General features: G+C 36.7%; 1 protein-coding gene across 1 annotated transcript in view; it reads right to left on the bottom strand.

Annotated features, from left to right (window-relative positions):
• Nucleotides 1-7,120: 7,120 nt before the first annotated feature.
• Nucleotides 7,121-11,100, bottom strand: part of KHDRBS3 (KH domain containing, RNA binding, signal transduction associated 3) — a 153,047-nt gene continuing 149,067 nt past the window's right edge. Inside the window, exons 8-9 of the mRNA XM_008582820.1 lie at nucleotides 9,561-9,619; nucleotides 7,121-7,733 (exon numbers count right to left, since the gene is read on the bottom strand). Coding sequence (XP_008581042.1) covers nucleotides 7,642-7,733; nucleotides 9,561-9,619 — 151 coding nt within the window. The 3' untranslated portion in view covers nucleotides 7,121-7,641. The remainder of the gene's footprint in view (nucleotides 7,734-9,560; nucleotides 9,620-11,100) is intronic.

Raw genomic sequence — 11,100 nt, 5'->3', positions numbered from 1 at the left:
CCCAGTATCACAAGAGAGTATAGTATGGCGTATTGCTAGCCTGGGAAAAGACCAAAATTCTAAATTCAAAGTATGGTTTCTACTGAATGCACATTGCTTTTGCACTATCTTAGAGTTGAAAAATGGTTAAGTTAAACCATTGTAAGTTAGGGACTATCTGTGCTAAAAAAGTGCTCTGTGTTAATTTTTCAGGAATTACAGGTTAGTTTGTTCATTCGTTCATTCTCACTGCACAGCTTGTCAGTCCCTGCTATTTCTATGTGCCAGGCACTATGTTAGCATTTGGAAGTGCAAGTCAAATAAGACATGATTCCATCGTTACAGAATCTAAAGCCTTACAGTCTGGAGAAAGACAAACACTCAACAAGTAAAGCAGACAATCAGGATACCAGCACAAGCACTCAACAAGTAAAGCAGACCTTCAGGATACCAGCACAAGCACTCAACAAGTAAAGCAGACCTTCAGGATACCACCACCAGCCCTGCACATGTCACAGGGGCATCTGCTCATTTACTCCATGTCCTTGTTTTGAATGTCTGTTAGGTGCAAGGAACTGTATTAGGTAGCAGACATATGAATCCTGCCAGTAGTGGTGGTGAAATGAAATACTATTCACACACACCCACACACCCACGAGAGTACCTAAAAACCTGTTAAGTCCTCTTTGAATGGAAAGATGACTAACTTCATCCAATAAGGCCAAAGAGGTGCTAGTCCATTTTCCTGTACTATAAGAAACTGAGCCATCTCATTCATCTTACTCACACATTCCATGCCTTGTTCATTTACTGCTTACCAGGCATAAGACAAGGCATTGGCACTAAGGATGTTTATATTCTGATAGAGGGAGAGGAGGATAAACAGCCAGTCACAAGATACGGTGTTGTAGAATACATAGAGTAACATGAGGGTCCTCAAGTAGGGATTCTACATCCAGGCTAGACGTGGAGCCAGTGGGCCAGGGAAGGCCTCCTGGATGAGGAGATGCTCCAAGTTTCACTTTGAAGTTTAGATGGACCAGGAACGACTAGCTAGATTGAGCCAGGTGCGTGGGGTAAGGAAATGTGATTTTGGGCAGAGACTGGCACAGACATGGAAGTACTGAGTGTGGCAGGGCTGAAGCAGAGCAGGGCAGGGTGGACAGAAGTGTTGGGCCGGAGGCAGCAGGAGAGGCAGGCAGCAGGTCACGCAGGGCTTTACGTGCAGAGCAAGGAGTTTGAGCTTCATCCGGAAGCAACTGGGAGCTACTGAGGAATTCATCATACCAAGATGCACAAAACAGTTTTAGCAATGGGTAGTAATCACTGAAAGAAATAACCAAGATTGCTGAAATAGGAATCCTAGTCAGAATCCCTTCAACTGGATAGGAGTTTCTATTAGATAAGGGAGGGTGACATTCAAATAGAAAAATGATACACAGCCTTTCTCAATCAAAGATGAAAACAGAATCAAGCATAAAATAGATTATGTTAAATATAATAATAGATGTTTTCCTTTCTATCCCTATAAAATACTGAATATTGATATAAATAGATATTATTTGCATAGAAATTAATAGGGTCTATTATTTATATGTCACAAATAATCTATAAAATGGCTTATATTTTGGTTAAACTTTTGACTGTACATTTTTATTTTTTCTTCAAATCATCAGTTTTAAATTCTGGGACCCATCTCTGTACACAGTCACAAGACTCTAATTTTGAGTTAAAATGAGGGAGCTAGACTGTCTGAATTGTAATACTGTTAACATGAGTGTGATGTTTTGTGGGGTTTTGGGGGCATGTCTCTGCTAACTGTTCTTAACACTGCATGTTTGGAATCATATACATCACCCTGATGATGCCTGTCATTCACTGATTTATTAGACCCTTACTCTGTCAAGCACTGTGTGAAGAGGTGGGAACAAGAGGACGAAAAGTTAGGGCCCCTGGTTTTTAAGGCACTATCTGGCTACAGGACCACTAGCCAGTGCAAACAGGTTGCACAAAGTTTTTTTCAGAACACAGACTAAAAAAAACACTACATCTGTCTAGGAGAATGCATCAGGACAAGCTTAAAAAGGTGAAGAGGATATTACATTTGAAAATGGTTGTCATGTATTTAAGCTTCTGAGCAGGACCTACAGAAGCCTTCATTATGTGTCCCCTTGCCTACTCAGCCAGCATCATCTCTTACTTTCTCTAATTATCTAATAGAAGTTTTCTAGATGATTGTGTTTTCTTATAATTACAGAAGCCTTCATTATGTGTCCCCTTGCCTACTCAGCCAGCATCATCTCTTACTTTCTCTTATTATCTAATAGAAGTTTCCTAGATGATTGTGTTTTCTTATAACTCCAAATATTTGCATACAGCAACAAATAAGAGTAAACACCTTTATCTGTGCCAGACATTCTTCTAATTTTCAGAGTCCTATGGTAGATATCATTATCGTGCCATTTTATGGGCGGGAAAATTGCAGTTTACACTGCACTTTAGAGAAGTTAAGTCACTTGCCCAAGGTTACAGAGCTAATGTAGAGCTACGCTATAAATGCTCCAAAAATACCTTCCCTATGTGGTTGTCTTCTACTGGTCCTAATATCTCCACTGGCACCTCCTTCTATCTCTAACCATCCTGCCTGGGTTATGCATCCCTCTTCCATGGGCCTATAAAGCACCACATGCATATCTGTCAGAGCCCTATTGATGCCTTCTCTGCCCATTTTTCCAGTAGACTGTGGTCCCTCCAAGCACAGGAATTATACCTTCTATCACTATATTCTTATTGTCTGCAACATAGCAGATGCTCAGTAAATGTATCTGAGTGAACATTGATACTGATTTGACTTGGAATATCTTGAGTATAAGAAGATTCAGAACCTAGATAAAGTCAAGGAATCTCTCCATGAAGGAATCTGGGGCAAGGGAGGGGCAGAGACAGAGAAGGGGGCATTATCAATCATACTGTCTAGCCAATGTTCAGTGTTGTGTGAGTTACTGCCAGGGATACAAGATAACAAAAATTAAAGGCTCCTGCTCTTAAGGAGCCTTTAATGGGGAAGATATTGTAGAACACAGAACTGACAGTGTAACAACATGGTGAAGACCAAAAGCTCTGGATTGAAGCGAATGGGTTCAAAACTTGGCTCCACCAGTTACAAGGTATGTGAGCTAACCTAAGTGTGAAGTTTCACCTCTTGAAACTTAAATTTCTTCCTTTTTAAAATGGAGATGATCCCGTTTTATAGTTGTGAGGATTCAGTAAAATAGTCCATAGAAAGTGATAAGCACATGCTTGGTCATTATGGTAACTTGCAACCAATAAAAATCCTATGGTTATCAATACTAAAATAAAGAAATATAAACTAAACATGCTCTTCAAGGAGGGTGGTAGTGGCCTGGTTTAACTGAAGATATCACAGCAGAGAGGCATTAGGCCAAGTCCTGAAAGGATGTGTATTGTTTTGGGCAGAGGAAGACAGGATAGCGATTGGTGGTTTATCAGTCTATCACCTCCATGAGATTTTGAATTGCCTGAATGTAGGCTTTTATATCTTATAGATCTCTATATTTCCAGTGCCTCCTTTGCATCTAGCATAGAACTCATGCTTGATGAATGTTGTCATATGAGAAAATAAATAAATCCCAGGGGAAAAAAGCTAGGAGAAGGAGATTTGAGAACAATGCAATGTGCTCTTAGGAACATGAGAAGACTGGCTTGTCGATAGCAGGGTCTTCGCATTGAAATAGGAAGAAGTAAGGCTTGGTAGATTATGGGCCAGACAAGAAAAGACCTTGAAAACCAAGCAGGACCCAACTAAAAAATAGGCAAAGAAGCTGAATAGACATTTCTCAATAGAAGACATACAAATGGCTGACAGGTATCTGAAAAAATGCTCAATATCACCAATCATCAGAGAAATGCAAATTAAAACCACAAATGAGATTTATCTCACCCTAGTCAGACTGGCTATTAACAAAAAAACAGAAAGTAAATGATGGCAAGGATGTGGAGAAAGGGGGACCCTTACACATTGTTGGTGAGACTGTAAATTAGTACAGACATTATGAAAATAGTATGGAAGTTTCTTAAATAAGTACAGATATAAATACCTACCATACGACCCGGCAATCCCACCACTGGGTATATACTCAAATGAAAGGAAATCAATGCGTTGAAGGGATACCTGTACTTCCGTGATTATTGCAGCTCTATTCACAATAGCCAAGATCTGGAACTAACCTAAATGTCCATCAGTGGATGAATGGATAAGGAAAATGTGGTATACATATAAATGGCATACTAGGCCATAAAAAGGAATGAAATTTGGCCATTTGCAGAGCATGGATGAGCATGAAGGAAGTTATGTTAAGTGAAATAAGGTAGGCACAGAAAGAGAAATACTGCATGTTCTCACTTATATGTGGGGGCTAAAAAATAATAAGTTGAACTTTTAGAAGTAGAGAATAGAACTAGAGGTAGGAAAGATGGGGTGGAGAGAATGAGAGGTTTGTTGATGGACACAAATTTACAGCTAGATAGGAAAAATAGGTTCTAGTGGTGTACAGTAGTGCTAGGCATCTATAACAGTAATTTATTGTATATTCTAAATGGCTAGAAGAGAGGAGCTTAAATGTTCTCATCACAAAGAAACGATACATTTTTACAATGATAAATTTGCTAACCACCCTGATTTGATCACTACACATCATATACATGTATTGAAACATAACTGTACCCCACAAATATATAGTCAACACACTTCAATTAAATTAAAAAATAAAAAATGGAAATAATTATAAAAAGAAAATCAAGCAGGAAAGCTCCTGTTCAGTAGTGTTCCTGACCTTTCTGGATCGCAGTCCCTTCTTATAGTCTGATGAAGACATGGATTCTTTTAAAAAATGAAAATAAACATAAAATTGCACAATAATTCCTATGAATTAGCTCTGAAGACCAGCTGGGGGTTGACCCTCTACCTATTCATAACTACTGATTTAAGAAGCCTACATTTATTACCTGATATGCTAGTTCCAAAAAAAATTATTTATAAAAGAAAGAAAATAGTGAAAAATTTCAATAACATCATGCACTAAAGAAATGTGGTGTATTTCACATTCCCTTTCTGTGTAAGGAAAGAAGTCCCTCCCCCACCCCAACACAATGAATTTTATTTTAATCTTTGAGAATGATGAAGAGAATTATTTTCTCTCTAAAGACAATTTATTTGTTTTGGAGTAATTTGGCTATTGAGAAAAAACAAGCTCATGTATTTCTCATGTCAGTAAATATGTGAATTCAGCTTTGACAAACTTCACAATTATATCACTTTCAGGTTACAAAACACTTTCACAAGATTATCTCACGTAATTCTTATAACAATTACATGGGACAAGACAAGCATCATTTTCATTGTACTGATGTAGAACATGAGATTTGCCCAAAGTCACACAGTTAAGTGGCACAGCTCAAATAAAACACTTTAAAAGTAAGACTCTCTAGAAAATCAGGGACTAAACAGTATTTTTTTAACAATTTAGGAAAAAAAGCAAGAATATCTGAAAAGTGAGGCCAAATTAATACCTTTCCCTCACAGATCCCTACATATTTTTAAATTTTATGAAATAATTTTATAAAACATATTTTATAATATTTAACCTATAAAAGTAATAATTTGTTTTGAAAAACTAAGAAGCACAAAAAAAAATCATACTTCCATAAGACTAAGATAATTATCGCTAAAAATTTCCACCATACCTGTGTAATTTTTTGCCTATACATCTATATGTAGAAATATAAAAAACTGGAATCATATTACACATTGTTTGGCAAACTGCTTTTTTTACTTAATAATTTGAAATTTTTTTCATGTTATTGACTAGACTGTTACATTTTCATTGAAGAAAGTAATCTGAATATCTAAATATTGTGATAACCTGAGCCTCTGATTTCTGCCGATTATAATAAAGCTTACTGGGTCTGACTTGTTTATATTCAGGAGGCTGCTTTTCTGACTTGAGAAGTTAATCTGCCATAATCACTACTGTTGGTAATAGTAAACCAGCATGGGAAATTTTCCCTGACTTTAGATAAGCATGAAATTGTCTCCATCTTCCACAGCAAGTTGGAATCACTGGAATAAAAAGACGCTTACCTTTGTTTGTCTAGGTGCACAACCAGTTTCTTTGACATTCCAAGATGGCTGACATTTCCTAACAAAAGAAAAGATCTTCTTACTCAAAATAAAGAGAAGGAAATTCCCCAAGAAATAAAAATTAAACACTTTACATAATCTACAAAATCTTAAGCCAAATGATTAAAGAATAACTTTATTAAGTATTTGTCAGTTTTAAGAAGTGCCCTCCATTACTAACCAAATAATGTATTACAAATAACTAGTTATGAGGTTTTACATTTGTTTAATAGGGAATAATTGGCCCCAATTAAACTGACTAAACTAAGGATTTTTAGATTACTAAAACAAATTAAACTTTTTAAAATGAGAATTTAGGTGATCTTAAAACCTTTCTAAAATGGATAATAAAACTTGCTAAGTTGTAATCTCCCTGGTTTTATTAGTTATATTAAGATAAATTAAGTGAGATTAAAATCTTATTTGATTTATTTACCTTTGAAAATGAAGACCGTTTAAGGGTTACACATCCTCAGCCTTGGCGAGTGCGACCTCAATTAGTCAAGTCAGAATGTCTTTAAAAGCTTTGTGCTTATTGCTTCCAGCATGGAGCGAGGTGTTCATTAAGGTACCAAAATTCTCATAAAAAATCCAAAGTTGCACTAGTGAAAAAACGCTTAACAAGATGAAAACTGATCACATCTTTTTCAGAAAATCCAGTAGTTATTTTAAAACCAGTTTTTAAACAAGATTTGGTTTTGCATAGTTTTAACGTGCACTCAAGCAGCTTGATACCATTTGGACTCTTTAAACAGCATTTAAATCTACGGTGAGTATAATGGTACATTTAATTTTATACCATTTTTAAAGTAAGTTGTACAATGTTTAGTGTGACCCTTTTATGACAAGCATGGTTAAATGAATTCTTTCCCTGTTTACAACTATTTATGAAGGCCTTTTTAAATAAGAAAAACATGAAATTGTTAGCTCACACACACGAAATTTCTTTCAAAAGTTTATTTAGTATCAAGCAAGAGAAGATTTTGCTTAACACTACAGAACATTTCAAGACTTGAGTTACAAAAGAATACCACATTATTTGCACTTGTAATTGGCTTCCCTTTTTACGCATGTTGGCAAGAGGAAAAAGAAAACTAGCATATGGCTGAAAGATAAAATAACTAAATTCTATGGAAACCTTTAAAATGAAAGGTGAGGCTTGAGTTAAAAGAATAGATTAACATATTTAGTAAACCTATTTTTTTGTTTAACACTAGTTAATCAAAGTTATTTTTTTTCCTTTTGATGACCTATTTTTTCATATACAGATTGGAAATAACAAAATTTTACATGTCTTTTTTTTCTGCCCAGGTTGATGTTTCAACAAAGTAGTTTTAAGTTCCATCCATTCAGATTTAAAGCATTTTGATTTATTTAAAAAGGGATTGTTCATAGAAAAAAATTACTTTGAACAGTATACAGGACTGGTGGAGATTGGCTATTCACAACATCAGACAGTACAATCAGTATCTGCCATATGGCTGGTCTCTGTAGACGCCCTTTGCTGTCCTCGCTGAAGGTGCCTTGTGTCTTGAGTTAGTCCACTCCTCTTGACCTAAAATCAGTAAGATAAATCACAATTAGATCATTGCCACGGATCCCACTGTCTTCACTTTTCAGAATCTAATCTAGCCCTGAACCAATGGTGTAGACATCACATTGAAGATATATATCCCTCTCATACTATAAGAACACCCAAGGGAACTTACTTAAAAAAATTTATAAAACAATGGAAAACAATTGTCTCACTAGCAAAACTTATCATCATGGGAAGAAAAATGATTTTTGTATGTTATATGGCAACCAACTTTGCAAGAACTTTCCTCTTGGCTACTCATTTAACAAAAGCTCACAAGGTCAAGTAACAAATGGAACTGCCTTTTGCTAAACATTAAGACATTTACGAATGGGAAAGAGAATGGGAAAAGGATGACTTAAATTTCTTCTAATAGCAAAAACAAAGAAAACACAAATAAAAATAAGCAAAGACAACAGGAGAAAAAAACTGGAGAGCAAAATGGGAATGGGCAGACTGCAAATGAGAAATGCTGCCTGCCTAAAGGAAAGTTGCATTTGGTGGAAATTTACAACTCAATAAGATTTCGTGAATATGAAATAACTTAATGATATAATGTCAAATTTAAGAAATCATAATATAAAATCCATACTGGACAATGTTATTAATAACAAAGGACATTCTATCATCTTTATCTCCTGAAATTAAACGCCTGTTAAGCCTGAAGATAACTTTCATAATGAGTTATCCACAGGTCTTTGACATCAAACAGTTAACATCCCTGCTGCAACACAGAGCAATTTAAAAGCCATGTGTCCACAGAGACCAATTTAAAAAGCTGTGAAGGAAAAATGCTTAAAATGACCTCTTCTTTTGATACAAACATGTAATCAACGTCATTCCCTCAAGCAAACTTGCATCAATTTAAGTAGAGGGCATTCAGCAAGCCAATACATTTCTCTTAAGTGTCTGTTGCGAATTATGAAAAAAAAAATCCAAGGTACAGTCATCACTGCTTAGGGCAGGTGATACAACAAAATGCACTTCAAAAGAAACACTGGAAAATGTTTTTTCAGTTATGTTCAGGGAAATGTCATAACATCCATTAACCACAATCCTGATTCCCTCGCACTGCGTACTAGGCATTCATCAGAGCTCTGCAACTGATTGAGGCTTTCTGTTCTCTGATATCTCTGCCCTGAGGCAGAGGCACTTCTTACTATCATTATGTTACTGCCGCCAATTCTTTTAATTAAACCTGTCATCCTTTTGCATATTGAGATTCTGGACATGGGTTCCCCAGCATCTATACCAGCTCCCACTGAATTAAGAGGGCTTAGCTGTCTCCCTGTAAGCCTGATAGACCTTTGTAATCTCCTCCTTGGCTCAGTGCTTTTGCAACCTTTATGGAAAGACTCCCAGTGCAATTTTTTCAGAGGATTTGAGATTGGAAATGAATTAAAATATAAAGATGGGGTGGGGAATCACTTTAGAGCTATAGGCTCAACTGCTTCATTTCCCTTTACTGTCAAGAAGCAAAGACACTTCAGAAAGACCCAAGCTATCAAATGTTTTTAGTTTGGCAAACTAATCTATAAGAGAAAAAATCAGCACATGGCGATCAACCCAAACAGAAAATCTAAGTTCAGATTCTGAATTCATGCAATTTTCTAAAGTCTTTAGTCCTTTTTAAATATTAAATTTAAATATTAAAGGAGCCTCTGAAAATAGCTAGATATGCACAAATGAACTGAGAGGAAGCTACTGTTTCATTCTCAGAAAGTCTTTATGAATTCCCCTCCAATTAAGATCTTTAAGGTCTTTCTACAGTCATTACTCCTCTCTCTATATATTCTGGCTACTCACCGTAGGAATCATAAGTCTCCTCACTGAGTCCATGTCCGTAATCATAGTAATCAGCACCACTGTATTGAACAAAACAAAACACAGTTAGGAAAAGATGATTTGGCTGTGAGTTTAGATCTTTTTTTTTGGCAGCTGACCGTTACAGGGATCCAAACCCTTGACCTTGGTGTTACAGCATGGCGCTCTAACCAACTGAGCTAACTGGCCAGCCCCAGCTATGAGTTTAAATCATATTCAATAATTAATAAAGAACAAGCCTACAAACTGAAAGAAATTCCCACCGAGATGGCAGAGCTCTAAGACAGAAGCCTTAGACCTTAGGATTATCAAAGTTCTCTTTCTTAATCCCCCAATTATAAACAAGTACTCAGATTAAATGTTTAATTTCATCAGCACTGTTGCATTACCACCAGGAAGTTGCTGGCAAAAGGCGACATGGCACCACTGCCATATGTAACAGGAGAGCAGGTGAATGGAGCTCCGCAGTCTAGTCACAAGTCTGTTGTTACATATGGCTGAGGATCTCTTCAAAGTACAGGCCAATCTACGTTCTAATGCACAACATTCTTGAGACAGCAAGAGGGAGAGAGTTTATCATTGCCATTTTGCAGATAATGCAAAACAGGCAACATACAGACAACATATTTGAACTTGGAATAATACTTTATAGAAATAGACTTGTGGAAAAACCAGATTACTAAACCATAAGCATTATCTTGAGTACCCGAGGAAGGGCTTCCATTCACCCTCTCAGGCTTTCCTCTTTCCCATTCTACTTAATTTTGTAGAAAAACAATAATCCTGAATTTGTTATCTTGGACTGTCACGGAAATAAACATCCCCATTATTCCAACTTCATACAATCAAGTAAGAAGGTTTTTTTTTTACCAAAATGGAAAATGATCCAGCTTAGCTGTTTAACACCTTAGGAAGTCACAACATGAAGAACACAATCCTTGCTGGGAGTGCCCACTGCATGCTAGCTGCTGAGATCCCACCCAGAGTCATCACAACACCTCCGGCCTGAGGTAAGTGGAATTGACATATCCATTTTATAGATAAGGATACTGCAGATCAGAAAGGCTTAAGAAACCAGTCTAAAATCTCACTGAGAATAGTACAGCTGAATCTATCTGACTACAAAGACCACAACCTTTGATTATATACACACTTGGCTATCCCCCCCCATGTTTCCTTTCTCAGGTAAATGACACCAGAGACCACTCATCAAATCCAATGACTATAGCACAGTATGGCCATTCCTAGGAGGAAAAACATAAGCAGTGGGAGTTACATTCCTTTCTATATCAAGCATGTGGGATGGGTCCTCACATGTGCTACTTCTTCTGCCACAAATGTTCTTCTTTCTTCTCCAAGCTACTTCCTTCTCAGTCTTTAGCCTAAATGCCACTTCCACAGAGAATCCTCCCAATCTCCCAGGGTTAGGTCGGTTTCCCATTACAGCACACGTCCATTGTTTTTCATCCTCCTCCTGGTCTGGAACAGATCTGTATGTTCACATGTGTTGAGTGACTGGGTA

This window comes from Galeopterus variegatus, unplaced genomic scaffold (genome assembly GCF_000696425.1).
Source record: "Galeopterus variegatus unplaced genomic scaffold, G_variegatus-3.0.2 Scaffold2728, whole genome shotgun sequence".
Classification (NCBI taxonomy): Eukaryota; Metazoa; Chordata; class Mammalia; order Dermoptera; family Cynocephalidae; genus Galeopterus; species Galeopterus variegatus.
The sequence above is the reverse complement of the archived record's forward strand: the minus strand, read 5'-3'. Positions and strand labels throughout refer to the sequence as shown.